The sequence below is a fragment of the Terrapene carolina genome, unplaced genomic scaffold (assembly GCF_002925995.2).
Source record: "Terrapene carolina triunguis isolate 2854851 unplaced genomic scaffold, T_m_triunguis-2.0 Scaffold752, whole genome shotgun sequence".
NCBI classification, from domain to species: Eukaryota; Metazoa; Chordata; order Testudines; family Emydidae; genus Terrapene; species Terrapene triunguis.
The window spans coordinates 202,577-219,706 of NW_020665103.1; the positions used below are offsets into that span (position 1 = coordinate 202,577).

At 54.8% G+C, this 17,130-nt stretch overlaps 1 protein-coding gene across 1 annotated transcript in view; it reads left to right on the top strand.

Annotated features, from left to right (window-relative positions):
- The first annotated feature begins 1,464 nt into the window (after positions 1–1,464).
- Positions 1,465–17,130, top strand: part of LOC112125057 (E3 ubiquitin-protein ligase TRIM39-like) — a 261,459-nt gene continuing 245,793 nt past the window's right edge. The window contains exons 1-6 of the mRNA XM_026660394.2: positions 1,465–1,866; positions 2,318–2,413; positions 4,481–4,711; positions 5,044–5,066; positions 5,912–6,030; positions 9,122–9,303. Coding sequence (XP_026516179.1) covers positions 1,465–1,866; positions 2,318–2,413; positions 4,481–4,711; positions 5,044–5,066; positions 5,912–6,030; positions 9,122–9,303 — 1,053 coding nt within the window. The remainder of the gene's footprint in view (positions 1,867–2,317; positions 2,414–4,480; positions 4,712–5,043; positions 5,067–5,911; positions 6,031–9,121; positions 9,304–17,130) is intronic.

The following is a 17,130-nucleotide window of genomic DNA, read 5'->3' on the forward strand; positions in this document are numbered from 1 at the left end:
TCCAAGGTTGTTACAGATGGGGAAAGTAAGGCACAGAACGGCTAAGGGATGTGCCAACGGTCACACAGGGAGTCGGTGGAAGAGCTGGGGCTTGAACCTGCGTCTCTAGAGTCTCAGCCTAGCAGGGGAATTGAATTGCACTGGGTAAATAGGTGTGAGCTGGAGAAGTAATATTAAGTGTTAGTGGGCTAATAGGACAGGGATGGGTTTGGAGTTAAGGCACTGGAGTGGGATTCAGGAGATCTAGGTTCAATTCCTACCTCTGACACTGTGTGTCTGTCACTGCAAGTCACTGCATTGCTCTGGCCTCAATTTCCCCTCCCACCCTGCCTCTTTGTGGCAGGGACTGTCTCTCGCTGTGTGTCTGTGCAGTGCCTGGCACAACGGGACCCTGATCTCAGCTGGGGCCTCTGGGTGCTACTGTAATACACATAAGAATATTGGATGAAACTGATCCCTCTTTTGACACAGTATATCCTCCTGGCGATGGGTCTTTCCAGACCAGCTCCAAGGCCCCTTGGCAGGGAGTGTTGTGGGGGCAGTGCCCAGGCTGACTCAACTCTGGGAATATACTCGAGGGTGCTCATTGGGGGGTCGGCTCTTGGCACTTACAGAAAGGCAATGAGTTAATTAGAAATGCAACAGCCAGATTCACGAGAGAGGATTCAGGACTCCTGGGTTCTGGGCTCCGCTCTGGGAGGGGAGTGGGGATCTACTGGGTTAGGGCAGGGAATTTGAGGGCTATGAGATCCGGCCACTGGCTTATGATGTGGCGGGAAGCAGAGTTGCTAATGATCGTGTTTGAAACTCTGATCAGTAGACTGGAGAAATTGACCTGGATATCTATTGTGGAGCAGCTCCCTGAATCGACAGTAATCTGGAACAAAAATCACTTTATACTGGAATAATTACAGTGCTCAAACTCCTACTAATCCAACCATTAGAATACCCCCCCACACACGCCACTGATGCTCTAACCCAGTGGTTCTCAACCTATTTATCATTGTGGGCCGCATGTGTTACCTGGGCCACAGGTTGAGAATCACAGCGTGTCCCCCTCAGCCTCCCCCACAGACCCCTATGCCCAGCGCCTCCCGCCCAGAGACCCCTCCACAGCGTGGGGCCAGGAGCAGAGCCCTGGGCGAGGGATTGGGCGGCAGGGACCCCGGAACCCGCTGTGTGGGGTCGAGCAGCAGCCCAGATCCCTGACCCTGCTGGGCCGGCTGGCAGCCTTTAGCACACAGCTGGGCTGCAGCTGTGTGCTAATTGGGCCACAGATTGAGAACCGCTGCTCTAACTACTCCCCTCCCAGAGCTGGACACCTCTCCCCCCACCCTGCTCTTGATTTATCCCTATTAATCTAAACAGGCTGATTTGCAGACACCTCCACCTGCCAGATTCCAGGAAGTGGGTGGGCCTGAAGGAGCTCAGCCCTCTTGTAAGTTTCTGTTTCTCTTGCCAGCCATGGCCGCTGTTCACCCCGGGAAAGCTCTGGAAGATGACCTGGCCTGTCCCATCTGCTTGGATTCCTTCCAAGACCCCGTACTCCTGAACTGTGGGCACAATTTCTGCCAGGCCTGCATCACCCGGGTCTGGGACGGACTGGAAGAAAACTTTTCCTGTCCCAAGTGCGGGAAGAGATTCTGGGAGAGGCATTTGCACCCAAACCCCCTGCTGGGGAAGGTGGTGGAGAGAGCCAGGCAGCTGGGGTGGGGGGCAGAGGGCAGCATGTGCCAGAAGCACAAGGAGAGGCTCAAGCTGTTCTGCAAGGAGGATCAGGCCCTGATCTGCGTGGTGTGTGACAGATCCAAGGAGCACAGAGCTCACAGGGTGGTTCCCATCGAGGAGGCAGCCCAGGACTACAAGGTAACTGGCTCTAATGCAGGGCACTTGGAGCAGAGCAGTGGGGCTGGGAGGGGAGAGGCCTCCATGGATGGCAAGGAGGGGCAGTGCGGGGGTAGAACCCAGGAGTCCTGGCTCCCACAGCCTGGAACCAGTAATAGAACCAAGGAGCTGTCCTAGTCGTTCTCTAAGCACATACCCCCCCGGTCCAGGAGCTGGGGCTAGAACCCAGGAGTCCTGACTCCCAGCACCCCTGCACTAACCACTGGGCCCCACTCCCCTCCCAGAGCTGGGGTTAGAACCCAGGAGTCCTGACTCCCAGCACCCCCCTGCTCTAACCCACTAGATCCCCCTCCCATCCCAGAGCTGGGCACAGAACCCAGGAGTCCTGAATCCTCTCTCCGTGAGCCAAACCCTGATTTCCTACTCCCAGTTCAGCCTTCCCCACAAGCCATCCTTCCACTGTTATTGACAGGGCCAATTTCAAAGGCACCTGCAGATTCTGAAAAATGAGAGCGCCAGCCAGGAGGCCTTCACCGTCAGTGAAGGGAGGAGGCTGGAGACGCTGCTGGTAAGTTCTCTTTCCCCATCCTTGGGGTTCCCCTGCACTTTGCCAATGCAACACCCTTGCAGAGTGTGTCTCACGTCCCTCTCTAGTGGCTGGTCCCCATAGAAGGCAATAGCCTACTACTGCTAGAGCTACAGAGTCAGTCTCTCTCTCTGGCCCAATGACTATTTATGCCAGAGGTTCTCAAACTGTGGTCCGCGAGCGCCATTCAGGTGGTCCGCAGATAATTCCCTCTAAGTTGCGCTCCTGGGTGGCTGCACACAAGTGAATGAAGGGCCACCCACCTAATTAGTATAGCCATGCAGGCGTGGTGGCTCCACTAATTAGGTGCCTGGACCCTGGAGAAGACGCACGTGTAAGGTGAGGTGGTTTCCTTGGGTGGAATAGGGGATAGGTGGGAGGGGACAGTGGGTTGAGAAGAGGGGGTGGGGGGAATTTGGGACGTGCTGGGCTGCGGTGGCTAGAGAAAGAGGCGACTTTCCCCAGCTCCAGGGCTGCGGCTGCCAGGGAGAGACCCTCCCGCTCCTTCCCAGCCCCAGCTTGGGGGCTGCTGCAGTGGGGGAGAGAGGGAGAGACCCCCCCCCATTCTTCCCAGCCCCACCTCGGGGGCTGCTGCAGTGGGGGAGAGAGGGAGACCCCCCCCCCTTCCCAGCCCCAGCTCAGGGACTGCCATGGCGGGAGAGAGAGAGCACATCCATCGCATTAGAAAGGTTAAGACTACTGATATTAAAATATGAGTTGTGTACTTTTATTTGTAGAACAAAAAAAGTTTATTATTAAGTTTTTTTTATATAGCACTTTTCTCCAAAGTGCTTTACAATAGTTAGCTAATGGTACAAACAACATTTGGAAAGATCATTAAGTGGTCTGCCAAGACCCTCAGCAACTTTCAAGTGGTCCATGAAAAAAAAAGTTTGAGAACCACTGATTTATGCAAAGTGGAGCAGCTCCAACAGAAGAGATGGAGGGCACCTGACCTTAGAAGAGTGTCCCAGAGCTCCCTGGTTACAGCACTTTCCTCAAAGGTGGGTGACTTAGGGTATGTCTACACTACAGGATTAATCCGAATTTAGATAATTCGAATTTGGGAAACAGGTTGTATAAATTCGATTGTGCGCGGCCACACTAAGCACCTTAATTCGGTTTTAAACCACATTAATTCGGTGGTGTGCGGCCACACTACCCCATTAACTTAAACACAGTAATTCGGTGGTGTGCGTCCACACTAACCCTAATTCGAATTAACAAAATCGATTTAGGCTCTACTCCGTTCGTCGAGGTGGAGTACAGAAATCGATTTAAAGGGCCCTTTAATTCGAATTAACTGGCTCTGTAGTGTGGACGGGTGAAGGGTTAATTCGGATTAAGGCAGCTAAATCCGAATTAAAGTCCTAGTGTAGACCAGGCCTAAGGTTCAAGTTCTGGATCCAATCAGGCCGCGTGGGGATTTGAACCTCTGTCTTCCACATCCTAGCGAAATGTCCATTTAACATCTGGGCTACTGGTTCTTCTGGGAGTGTAGAGCTCTCACTTGGACCAGAAGTTCCTGCACCTGCGGAAGTTTAGTCAAAACAGATAAGTTCCCACAGAACATTTCGGGTGTGACAAATCAGTATTTTCTGATGGAAAAACAGGGTTGTTGAAAAATTTCTGAGCAGCTCTACTCTAGGGGCTGGTCCTGCTAAAGGATAACAGCTCTACTACTGCTGCTAGGTAATGGAGTTACTCCCTTCGCTCATGTGATCCACGCAGTGGGATCCCAGTTTTGAAGATAGGTCATTATAAAGACTGGATATCTCAATGGGTCCCACCCTCTAGTGGCTGGTCCTTTGTAGAGGAGAACAGTTCTACTACTGCTGCCAGTTAACCCAGTTTTCTATCAGAAAACACGTTGGATGCTTGCACCTCTCTGCCCATCTGCTTCTCCCTCCCTTGTATATTTCCATGTCCTGCTCCCACACATCCCATGCTGCCCCTTCACATGGGAATACCACGCCCTCGCTCTCTGTGGTTCCCAAAGCTGCGCGTCCGACGTCCCAACCTGCCCCCCTCTCTCCCTGCCCGCCACAGGCTCACACCAAGGCCGAGAAGCAGCAAGTGGTGTCCACCTTCCAGCATCTGTATCGGCGGCTGCAGGAAAAGGAGCGCCTCCTGCTGAAGGGGCTGGGTAACGTGGCCCAGGGTGTGAAGCAGCTGCGGCAGGAGAACATCAACTGGCTCCACCAGAGGGCGACTCTGCTGCATGGACTGGTAGCCGAGCTAGAGGGGAAGTGCCGGCTGCCGGATGCTGAGCTCCTCAAGGTGAGGGGGAGAGATACGGGGAGAGAGAGGCCCCCAACTTGCCACCCCTCTCCACCATCCCGTGCTGCCAGCGCTCCCCTTGCTCGCTGGACTTATCAGAGAATCACCCTCTGCTCCCAGCAGTGAAGGGGCTCTGACACGCGGCCGAGCAGTGCCAGTTTACATCCGACAGGGGGTGGCCCGGGAATCACTGACTCCTTCCTAACCATAGTCCACAATACTCCTGCTCCCACTCCAGAAATACACCCCCTGCCTTCCCTTCCAGCCCCTGGGCCACCAAGCCCCAGTTCGTGGCTGGAGAGCTGATGGTCTCTTCTTTCTCTCCCACCTAGGACGCCGAAAGCACCTTGAACAAGTAGGAGCCTCCTTCGTGCCCTCTGTTATCGGGGAGGAGGCGGGGGGAGAGGCCTCCCCATCCCAACTGCAGAATATTCCTGCTTCTGCATCAGCAGCAGAGTGGCCTAGAAGCCCCATTTGGTTTTAGCTTGTGCACCCACCTATAGAAGGGCATGGGTGGGGGCTGCACCGGTGGCAGTAGCGGAAGGGGATGGGGGTTGTGTTTGGGGTCCCTGGGGAGCCTGGGGGGCTCACCGAGGGAAAGGAGAGGCATGCAAGGAGGCATTGAGGGGTGGGGAGGAAGGGGATGGGCGGGCCACATGGGGATCACCCAGGGCAAAGCAGGAAGGGGACAAGGGGCCACAGTGGGAATGGGGGGCATATGGGGGCTGCCAGGTGTGGGGCAGAAATGGGGGAGCTGTGCTGGGGTCACTGAAGCGTGGGAACAGGGTCACACAGGGGTCACCGAGGGGCAGGAAAGGGATGGGAGGGCTGCATGGAGTATGGGGGGTGGCTGCGTGGGGGTCACCGAGGGGCAGAGTGGGGAGGGGACGGGGGCCACGTGGGGGGCTGCACAGGTGTAACCAAGGGGCAGGAAGAGGAGGGACAGGGGCTGCACAGGTGCCTGTTTGTCCCTGCCAAACTTTTCTCCTTGGTCAGTGGCTAGATGCCAAGGACCCAGCTTGACTCTCAGATCTCAGGGGGAGTTTTGGGGGTTGGCAAATAGACGCAGCGTCCTACTGCAAGTCAGCTGTGCCCGCTGGATCCAGCGTTGCTGAGAGATGCTCCCCCTGGCACACTTAACATGCACACGGTGCCCTTAATACAGAGTCCCTCCGGCGCGTGCCTGTTTTTTTCCCGTAGGTATAAAAAGATGATGCTGCCCGAATTGGCGTCTGCGCCCATGGCTGAACTGGAGGAGAGCATCAGGCATCACTCCCGCAAGAGGAGAGCTCTCCAGGACGAGATGTGGGAGAGCCAGGGTAAGCAGTGGCACTGTTGTTGTTGTTACTTTTATTTATGTAGGGTCACTCCGGGGTAGGACGTGTAAGGAAGTCCCTGCCCCAAGGTGCTTCCAATCTAAATGATTAATTATTTGTAGTGTCATTGAGTCTCTGCTGAGCAGTAGGAGATTTGGGGGGCTTCCTGTCATAGGCACATTGGTTCTGCCAGTGGGTGCCCCACACCAGCTCTGCCCCCTCCCCCAAGGCCCTGCCCCCACTCCAACACAGGGCCCCGCCCCCACTCCACCTCTTCCTGCCCTTGCTCCACCCCCTCCCCCCAGACTCCTTCCCCTGAGCACCTCATGCCCGCTGCTGGCTCCTTTCTGCCCCCTCCTGCCTTAAGGGCAGTGAAGGAGGGAGAGGCAGAGAGGCGCACGGGGTGGGGCAGCCCCACTCAATAGCTGATTGGCGGTGCAGCTGCTGAAGAGCTGATGGGGGTGCAGGGCCAGATGTTGAACAGCTGATTGTACTCCTGGGGGAACTCTGCGCCAAAAAATTACAAATTCTGCGCACAGTATTTTAAAATTCTGCATATTTTGTTTGTCAAAATAACACAATATAATCATGCCAGTTTCAATCATTTGTGCTCATTTATTTCAAAATACAAGTCTGCAGGTATGTCTGTAACAATACAGAGAACAAAAAGATTCAGAAAATGTTTTTTTGACAAATAGATTCCTTACTAGGCGTATTAATACGGAACTCGGAGTAATAATTCATTTACACTACAATAGAGAACAGTATTTCCCGCACCCCTCAGATCCAGTGCAAAGGCTTGGGGGAGTCAGGGGTAACGGAGGAGCTGAGGGAGAGGGAAGTAAATTGCTGTGAAGGAGCCTGGGTGTGAACTTGGAGAGTTTGGGGGTGTGGGTGGGAAAAGTATGGAATAGGTTTTTTGGGAGGGGCGGGGAGGGATTGTTGGGGAGCTTCCCCCCAAGCAAACCCTGGCTGACCCATAGCCTCTGCCATTGAGTCAGACACATCTGCCCCTGTCCCCATGTGTCCCTGTCCCCCCCGTGTCTCTGTGCCCAGGGGTGCTGGAACAATTTGTACAGTGGGGGGTGCTGAGAGCCACTGAATCAAACTAAAAAGCAACAGAGGGTCCTGTGGCACCTTTAAGACTAACAGATGTATTGGAGCATAAGCTTTCGTGGGTGAATGCCCACTTCATCAGATGCATGTAATGGAAATTTCCAGAGGCAGGTATAAATATGCAGGCAAGAATCAGTCTGGAGATAACGAGGTTAGTTCAATCAGGGAGGGTGAGGTGCTCTGCTAGCAGTTGAGGTGTGAACACCAAGGGAGGAGAAACTGCTTTTGTAGTTGGCTAGCCATTCACAGTCTTTGTTTAATCCTGATCTGATGCTGTCAAATTTGCAAATGAACTGGAGCTCAGCTGTTTCTCTTTGGAGTCTGGTCCTGAAGTTTTTTTGCTGTAAGATGGCTACCTTTACATCTGCTATTGTGTGGCCAGGGAGATTGAGTGTTCTCCTACAGGTTTTTGTATATTGCCATTCCTGATATCTGACTCTTGTCCATTTATCCTCTTACGTAGTGACTGTCCAGTTTGGCCAATGTATATAGCAGAGGGGCATTGCCGGCACATGATGGCATATATAACATTGGTGGACGTGCAGGTGAATGAACTGGTGATGTTGTAGCTGATCTGGTTTAAGCTGAGGACTGTAGGTGATGGCCAGTGGAGTTCTGTTGGTTTCTTTCTTGGGCTTGTCTTGTAACAGGAGGTTTCTGGGTACACGTCTGGCTCTGTTGATTTGTTTCCTTATTTCCTTGTGTGGGTATCATAGTTTTGAGAATGCTTGGTGAAGATCTTGTAGGTGTTGGTCTCTGTCTGAGGGGTTGGAGCAGATGCGGTTGTACCTCAGCGCTTGGCTGTAGATGATGGATCGTGTGGTGTGTCCGGGGTGGAAGCTGGAGGCATGAAGGTAGGTGTAGTGGTCGGTGGGTTTTCAGTTTAGGGTGGTGGTAACGTGACCATCACTTATTTGTACTGTGGTGTCTAGGAAGTGGACCTCCTGTGTAGATTTGTCCAGGCTGAGGTTGATGGTGGGGTGGAAGCTGTTGAAATTGTGATGGAATTCTTCCAGGGTCTCCTTCCCATGGGTCCAGATGATGAAGATGTCATCAATGTAGCGTAGGTAGAGAAGGGGCGTGAGTGGACGAGAGCTGAAGAAGCGTTGTTCCAGGTCAGCCATAAAAAAGTTGGCATATTGTGGGGCCATGCAGGTGCCCATGGCGGTGCCACTGGTCTGGAGGTATATATTGTCACCAAATTTGAAATAATTGTGCGTGAGGATAAAGTCACAGAGCTCAGCAACAAGTTGTGCTGTGTCATCATCAGGGATACTGTTCCTGACAGCTTGTATTCCATCTGTGTGTGGGATGTTTGTGTAGAGCGCCTCTACATCCATGGTGGCTAGGATGGTGTTTTCTGGGAGGTCACCAATGCATTGTAGTTTTCTCAGGAAATCAGTGGTGTCACGGAGATAGCTGGGCGTGCTGGTGGCGTAGGGTCTGAGCAGAGAGTCCACATATCAGGATAGTCCTTTAGTGAGAGTGCCAATTCCAGAGATGATGAGGTGTCCAGGATTTCCAGTTTTGTGGATATTGGGTAGTAGATACCCTTAGAGCCCCGACCGGGGTTATTCTATGTTAATTTGTTCCTGTGTTAGTGTAGGGAGTGTCCTGAGTAGATAGTGCAGTTTCTTAGTGTATTCCTCAGTGGGATCTGAGGGAAGTGGCCTGTAGAATTTGGTATTGGAGAGTTGTCTGGCAGCCTCCTTCTGGTAGTCAGACCTGTTCATGATGACAACAGCACTGGCCCTGAAAGGAAACGGGGGTGTTGTGTTGTATATGGACTGTTTCTGAATGGCACGAGGGCTGCTATGCTCTATATGGACTAGCTCTGAAGGAGGAGGGGCTGTTATGCTGTATAAGGACTGGCTCTGAAGGGAAGGGGACTGTTGTTCTGTATATAGACTGGCTCTGAAAGGAAAGGGGGCTGTTGTGTTGTATATGGACTTACTCCAATTCTCTCCTGCCCTTCCAGAGATCCTGACCCTGGATGCCGCCTCTGCTCACCCTGGCCTGGTGGTGTCCCCAGACCGGCACAGCGTGTGGCATGGGAACAGTGGGGGCTGCCCGCCCAGCGACCACCGCAGATTCTTCCCGGCCTCCTGCATCCTGGGCTCTGAGGGCTTCTCCTCGGGCCGGCACCGCTGGGAGGTGGAGGTGGGGGACAAGGACGGCTGGGCAGTGGGGGTGGCGAGGGAGTCCGTGAGCAGGAGGGACCCCAGGGAGCTGCAGCCCCAGCACGGGGTGTGGGCTGTGGAGCTGGGACAGTACCAGCTCCTTTCCCTGTACCGATGGCCACCAGCGGCAGCCCCGAACCGAAGGCCCCACAGGATCCAGGTTTGTCTGGACTGCGAAGGGGGACGGGTGTCGTTCTACGACGCCGAGAACCTGACCCCACTGTTCACTTTCACGGCCTCCTTCACCGAGACACTCTTCCCCTTCTTCTGGCTCTGGGCCCCCAGCGCCCGCATCACGCTGTGCCCCTGAGGGAGACAGAAAACCCACCCTGCCAGGACCACGGCCTCATTGCTAGGTAACAAGGATGAATCCCATACACCCGGCCCCACCAGTCAGGTTGCTAGGCGATGGGGATACAGCCTATAAACCCGGCCCTACCAGTCAGGTTGCTAGGCGATGGGGATACAGCTTGTAAACCCGGCCCCACAAGTCTGGTTGCTAGGCGATGGGCTAGGGACTCTTCAGAGCATGGTTTTGTATCCCTGCCCATCCTGGCTCATAGCCATCGATGGACCTGTCCTCCATGAACTTATATAGTTCTTAATTGAACCCTGTGATAGTCTTGGCCTTCACAACATCCTCTGGCAAAGAGTTCCACAGGTTGACTGGGCGTTGTGTGAAGAAATACTGCCTTTTTTGTTTGTTTTTAAAACTGCTGCTGCCTGTTAATTTCATGGGGTGACCCCCTCATTCTTCTGTGATGTACATATGCATATTTATCACTCCTAAATCCTAATCAAACTTTTATTGCTGTGACCCTACAACTTAAATCTACTTAGCATACATCAATTATATGTAACAGTGTATGAATCATAACATCACCCAGCACAATAAATGGATAATAAAAGGAACTAATGGGCTACAAACCCCGCATACCTGACCCCACCCGGTAACAGGGACACAGCCCATAACCCCAGCCCTATCTGTGACCCATGTGTGGCAGAGGGCAGGAGGGGGTAGGAGTTCCCAGGACGCTGTGGGTCTGTTCTCTGCATCCTAGCTCACCAGAAGGGGCCCTGTTATGTCTCTACAGAAAGCCAGCGTCACACTGCTCCTCGTAAGCACTGCGAGATGCCTGGATGGCTGACGCGGCAGGAGCTGTGGGTGCGACCTGGACATCCCCCATGGGCAGCGGGTGTCGCAGGCCAGGGGATGCCGTACCCATGCTCCACCCTGAGCCCCGCTCCTGCTTCCCGCTCTTCCCCTGTCGCCCCAGCCCAGGCTGTTTCTCTTTCCCAAAGCAGGCGGGGGCTGGGGCTAGGGTGGGCCGGCTAGCCGCCCGGGACTTGGAGCGGCTGGGCTAGCGATTGGGCTGCCCGGCGCTGAGGCTGCCCGGCGCTCCAGGGCTGGGTGTGGTCGGGCAGCCCAGTTGGGGCGGGGAGGCTGGTGGCTGGGGCTGTCCGGGACTCTGGGTGGCTGGGGCAAGGCTCCTCCGGCCGCAATGGGTGGGGAGGGGCTCCGGCAGGGGGGAGGCCTCAGGCAGAAGGGGCGGGGCCGGGGGCTAGCCTCCCCGAACAGGAGGTTCATGCGCCCCATTCTCTAGGGCTGTGAGGTGGGGCGGGTGGCCACCAGAAGCTGACAAATGCCGCCCGCCTGAGAGAAATTGGTTTGGCTGTCGGTCTGTCTATGTGTAAACTGCAGGTGGCTCCCAGCGAGAGGGACCGGACGGGAAGAAAGACAGACGCAAGGGGGACAGAGAGACACACTGCATCCTCACCGCCCAAGGGAGGGTCCCTGCCGGCCTGGCTGTTAAACGCTGGGAGAACTTGGGGGGAGACGACCCACAAGAGACCCTCCTGGCTAATGCAGTTGAAGTCTAGGCTTCAGGTGGTGTGGTCTGGCTTGGTTTTATATGGACCCCTTTCCATCCGCTATTTCCCCCTTCGAACCTCCCCTCGGTCTTCAATGCACCTTGCTTCCACTGTGACCAAGCTCAACACTTCTATGGACCTTACCCCTGGTGTAGACAGCGCTATGTTGAGGGAAGGGCTTCTCTTGGGGAGAGGTGCCTCTCACGGAGGTGGCGGGAGAAGCCCTCCCATCGGGGTAGGTAGAGTCTTCGCTAAGCACTGCAGCGGTGGAGCTGCAGAAATCTGTGTGTCAACAAGTCCCTAGAGATATCCTAGTTCTTCCACCTCGATGCCTGTCACTGTAGTAATTGATCACCTCTTTATTATTACTGTTTATGTTACCGTGGCACCTAGATGACCTATCAGTAATCAGGGCCCCGTTGGGCCGGGCACTGCACAGACACACAGCGAGAGACAGTCCCTGCCCCAGCTGAGATCAGGGTCCCGTTGTGCCAGGCGCTGCACAGACACACAGGGAGAGACAGTTCCTGCCCCAGCTGAGATCAGGGTCCCGTTGTGCCAGGCGCTGCACAGACACACAATGAGAGACAGTCCCTTCTCCAAACTACTCACAGTGTAAATAGACAAATGATGGATTAACACCACCATTTTTAGGTGGGGAAGCAGGCCCGGAGAGATCCAGTGACTTGCCCATGGTTACAGAGGGAGTCTGGCAAATTTGGGATTGGATTTCAGGGATCCTGAGTCCTAGAGCTGTGAGATAACTCTCCACACCCAGCTGTGGGGAGAGAACCCAGGAGTCCTGACTCCCAGCCCCTCCTCACCCTGCTGTAACCTGGAGACCCCCCTCCCCTTCCTGAGCCTACAACAGAACCCAGGAATTCTGTCTCCCAGCCTTCATTTTCCAAAGACACTTGCATTAAGCGGGAAGCCCCACCTCTGCTGTTTGCAGTATAGAGCCTATGACAAACAGCTGCGTTCATTTCCCATTCTATCCTGCAGGTGGCAGCACTAAGCAAAGTGTTTCAACTGTCTTGGGGCTGGGACGTCAATGGAAATCCTGCAGTGCCAGCATTAGGAGGTGGTAATGCCCTCTAGAGGGCAGATGGACGTATGGCAGGGAACTTAGCCCCTTATGTATGGACAGGGACTGGGCCAGTTTGCTGGGTGGCAGCAGGGAACTGGGAACGGTTATTCCACGTTGCAAAGTCCATTAATATCAAAGGCAGCTTGATCTGGGTTAAATGAGCCCTGGGCAAGGGGAAGAGCCCGTGGCAAGGAACTCACGGCTTTCCTGTATTACAGCTTGTTGCCAAAGAGGCCCTGACCCAGAGCGGGATGGGCTGAGTAGAGCTTTACAGGACTCATTTGCCCAGTGCTCAGATGCAGCCACCTCTGGGCTGGGGCAACTGGATGCCAGCCACACAGGGATTGCTCGCCCAGCGCTGAGATGCAGCCACCTCTGGGCTGGGGCAACTGGGTAACAGCTGCACAGAGCGCGCTGTTCTGGCAATGAAATGCAGCCGCCCCTGGGCGTGGCTTAGCTGGGTAACAGCCGCATAGCGATGCTGCTGAGGGATCGCTGAGGCAGGGCTGAAATGCAGCCACCTCTGGGGAAAGAGTCACACAGCAACACAGCTCAGTCAGCCAGCCCTGATATGGAACCACCTCTGGAATGGGGCAGGCGGACAACAGTCGCACAGCAACACTGCATGGGGATCACTTACCCAGCACGGAGATGCAGCCACCTCTGGGGTGTGGCAGCTGGATAATGGCCACACAGCAGCATGGATTGTAGTCTTGGTAACAAAGTGCAGCTGCTTCTAGGGTAGGACACGACAGCATTATGTTAATGCACTTGGGACCATGTCTGCACAGATGCAGTACGTTCACCAGCAGGATTCGAACCTTCGACCTTTAGCACACTCTTCTATTGCTTGAGCCACAGGCATATAATAAGGGCCGGATTTCCAAAGCTATTTAGGCACCTAAAGATGCAGATGTCCCCCAGCATAGTGGTTTTCAAACTGCGGGTCGCGACCCAGTACTGGGTCGCAGCATGTCAGGCACTTGGTCGCGGAAGGTCAGGCACTGGGTCGCGGTGGCTCTGGTCAGCATCACCGACTGGGCCATTAAAAGTCCCGTTGGTGCTGCCAGGCTAAGGCAGGCTAGTCCCTATCTGTTCTGACACCACACTGTGCCCCGGAAGCAGCCAGCAGTAGGTCCGGCTCCTAGGTGGGGGGGCCATGAGGCTCCACACGCTGCCCCCACCCCGAGCACCCGGTCCGCACTCCCATTGGCTGGGAAGGCTGCCTTAGCACCCCTGCTGTGCTGCTCACCGGGAGCCGCTGGAGGTAAGCCATCGCCCCAATCCTGTGCCCCAATCCCCTGTCCCATCCCTGAGCCCCCCCCAAATCCAGAACCCCTTCCTGCACCCAAACCCGTCATCCCCAACCCCATCCTAGAGCCTGCACCCCCAGCCCAGAGCCCTGACCCCCTCCTGCCCCAGCCCAGAGCCCCCTCCCACACCCTGAACCCCTCATTGCCAGCCCCACCCCACAGCCCTCACCCCTGCACCCCAAACCTCTGCCCAGCCCTGAGCCCCTCCCACACCCCAAACCCCTCATCCCCAGCTCCGTTGGGTCGCGGGCATCAACCATTTTCTTCACTGCCCTAGAGAGGGAGTTTCAAAAGCAGTGTTGTAATTGCTGGGGACCACCACCAGGGGGAGACACGCTCTCACAGGTGTGTTACAGCCATGCCACATCTGAAGAAGTGAGGTTCTTACCCACGAAAGCTTATGCTCCCAATACTTCTGTTAGTCTTAAAGGTGCCACAGGACCCTCTGTTGCTTTTTACAGATTCAGACTAACACGGCTACCCCTCTGATACTTGACAGCCATGCCGCAGTTACTCCTGTATCCGTCAGAGCCAGTATGTGGCCAGGAGACCCGAGCTAAAAGCAGGGGGGCTGGAACAATTTGTACAGTGGGGGGTGCTGAGCGCCACTGAACCAAACTGCAAACCCTGTATGTGATGGAAACTACTTAAAGCCAGGGGGTGCAGCAGCCCCCCTAGAGCCAGCACCTATGGCAGGGACATGCGCAAGGGGGGGTGGAGCTCCAATCAGTGGGGGCACAGAACTGTGCACACCCCTGACCTGTGGTTAAAAGCAGCAGCCCAGCAATGCCCCTCCCCGCGCGTGTAGCTGATCTGTGACTGCTAGCCGCAAATATCCCCCAACGCTCGGTGATGGGACACTAGTTGGGGAGGGCTCTGAGTTACTACAGAGAATTCTTTCCCAGGCGTCTGGCTGGTGTGTCTCGCCCACATGCTCAGGGACTAACTGATCGCCAGATTTGGGCTCAGGAAGGAATTTTCCCCACGTCAGATTGGCAGGGACCCTGGGGGTTTTTTGCCTCCCTCTGCAGTATTGGGCACGGGTTCCTTGCAAGTTTAAACCAGTGTCAATGGTGGATTCTCTGTAACCTGAAGTCTTTAAATCATGATTCGAGGACCAGTAACTCAGCCAGAGGTTAGGCTGGGCGTGATTCTGTGACCTGGGATGGGCCGGAGGTTCGACTGGATGATCACGGTGGTCTCTTCTGGCCTTAAAGTCTGTGAGTCCCACCACCGCAGTATTAATAGACTATCAGGGTTGGAAGGGACCTCAGGAGGGGCTCACAGCAACTGGGGAGCTGCTCCGAAATGAACACGACATCCCAGCCCCACACGCTGTAACCCCCTGGGTCTCCCATCCAAGCTTCAAGCAGGCCTGGTAGTGCTTAGCTGAGAGGAGGAAGCAATTGCAACTGAGGGAAGGGGAGGCCACCTTTGTTAATAAATACCTTGATGATGATGGTAATTGGCTAATTAAGGGATTAGTCAGGGCAGTTCCAGCCTGCGTTTATGTCATTTTTACTGCTACAGGAAGATTAATGCCAATGGCAACCACAAATATCCTGGATAACAGCGTGATGATGGACTTTGCTGGGGGGTAGGGAATGGGTTATGGGGCTTTTCCCTCCAGGGGGCACCGGCTCTGCTCCTGCCCCAAATGGGTATTGGCTGGCTCAGGAGGGTGGGGAATGAGATACAGGGTCTTCAGCCTTGCGAGGGTGTGAACTCTGATCTAGCCCCATATCACAGGGCCTGGAGAGCTCAGGGGGGTGGGGAAGGAGAGATGGGTCTTTTCTCTTCTAGAGGGCGCCAGTTCCAATTTGGCCCATGGACACTAGCAGTCAGTCATTGCTGTTGCGGGAAGGTTCGGTGACCTGTGTGGCATGAGCTGCAAGTTCTCAGCACCGACAGGACGAGAGCAGCATTTCTGTGCAGCTAGCAAATAGCTGTTGCAACACATGCCAGAAGTGGCTGGATGAGCCATACTTTTGCTGCGCAGCTATGAAACACGTGCTGTGCCCCACCCCAGAAGTGGCTGCATCTCAGGGTCCAGTGAGGGATTCCTCTGCAGTGTAGCTGTGCGGCTGTTACCCAGCTGCCCCGCCCTCAGAGGTGGCTGCATTTCAATGATTGGCGGATGATCCTGTGCAGCATTGCTGTGCGGCTGCTAAACCGCTGTCCCACCCCAGAGATGGCTGCATCTCAGTGCTGGCTGAGTGATCTCTGTGTACTGCGGCTGTTCAACAGCGGCTGCGTCCTACCCCAGAGGTGGCTGCCCCTCGGCAGTGGGCGAGTGATCTCTGTGTAGTGCGGCTGTTAAGCAGCGCCACACCCCAGAGACAGCTGCATTTCTGCTATGAGATGACAGAAGGAGCATTGATTCAAACCTGAAACTATAAAGAGCCAGCAGATAAGCACCAGCTTATTCTGCCTTCGTGTCCAGGCAGGTTTCCACCCCACAGGGAGGGAAATGGCATTTTAATTTGTTTGCTTTGTTGGGGACATTTTGCTCGCCTTCCAGCATCACCTGGTTGGTTTATGTGTAACTTCCCCAGTATATCAATTTTTAGCAGGGACACACCTGTGTGGCGTGGCCGAATTTTCCTCCATCCTATAAAATCTCTAGCCAAGTCGTTTTCTCTCCAGGAGTCAGCAGCTGGTGAAAAGTACAGCGAGCCGCACAGTGCAATTCTCCTGCTGGTACTGCGCCGCCGAGAGACACCGATTCCCCCGTGCTAAGTGCCTGGAAGGGCTGGCCCTGACCCAAAGCCCAAAAACTCAGTAGAAAGGCCCCCATTGGTGTGCCGGGGCTAGGGATCCAGCCGGGTCTGGGGCAGCCGCTCTTGCTTTCCCCACCCGTGAATGGGGAGAAGGGTGTCGAATTGCTCCCCTGCAGGGCTGTTGGGGGGACGCCATTCGTCGGGGTTTGTGTAGACAGACAGGGGGATTCTCCTCTCGCGCTGTCTGGTGCAACACCATTGAATCTGCCATGAAGCACAGCTCTAGCCATCCAGCCAGAGCGCCCTCTGTCTATCTATCCACGCCATGGCTTCCTTGAGCTATAGCTCCCTCCATCCGTCTACCATAGCTCAGTCCCTCCCTCCAGCCATCCACAGCTCCCTCAATCCATAGCTCTATCTATCCATCCATCTCTCCACAGGTCCCTTTCCAGAGCACCTTATCCATCCACCCATCCATCCATAGTTCCCTCCATCCATCTACCCATAGATCCTCCCTCTATCCATTCCCCTCTCTGTCTATCCCCTCCCTCCTTCCCTCCATCTAGCCAACCATCTACTCTTAGATCCCCCCAGTCCTCTATCTATCCATCCATCCACAGCTCCTGCTATCTATCTATCCCCTTCATGGCTCTCTCCCTCCATCTTTCCATCCATCTCTCCACAGCAACGCTATCCATCCATCCAGAATTCATTCTCTCTCTCTCTCTCTCTCCCCCCATATACCCCCTCTATCTATCTATCCATCCATCCATCCCCATACACCCCCTCTATCTATCTATCTAGGCCAGGGGTCG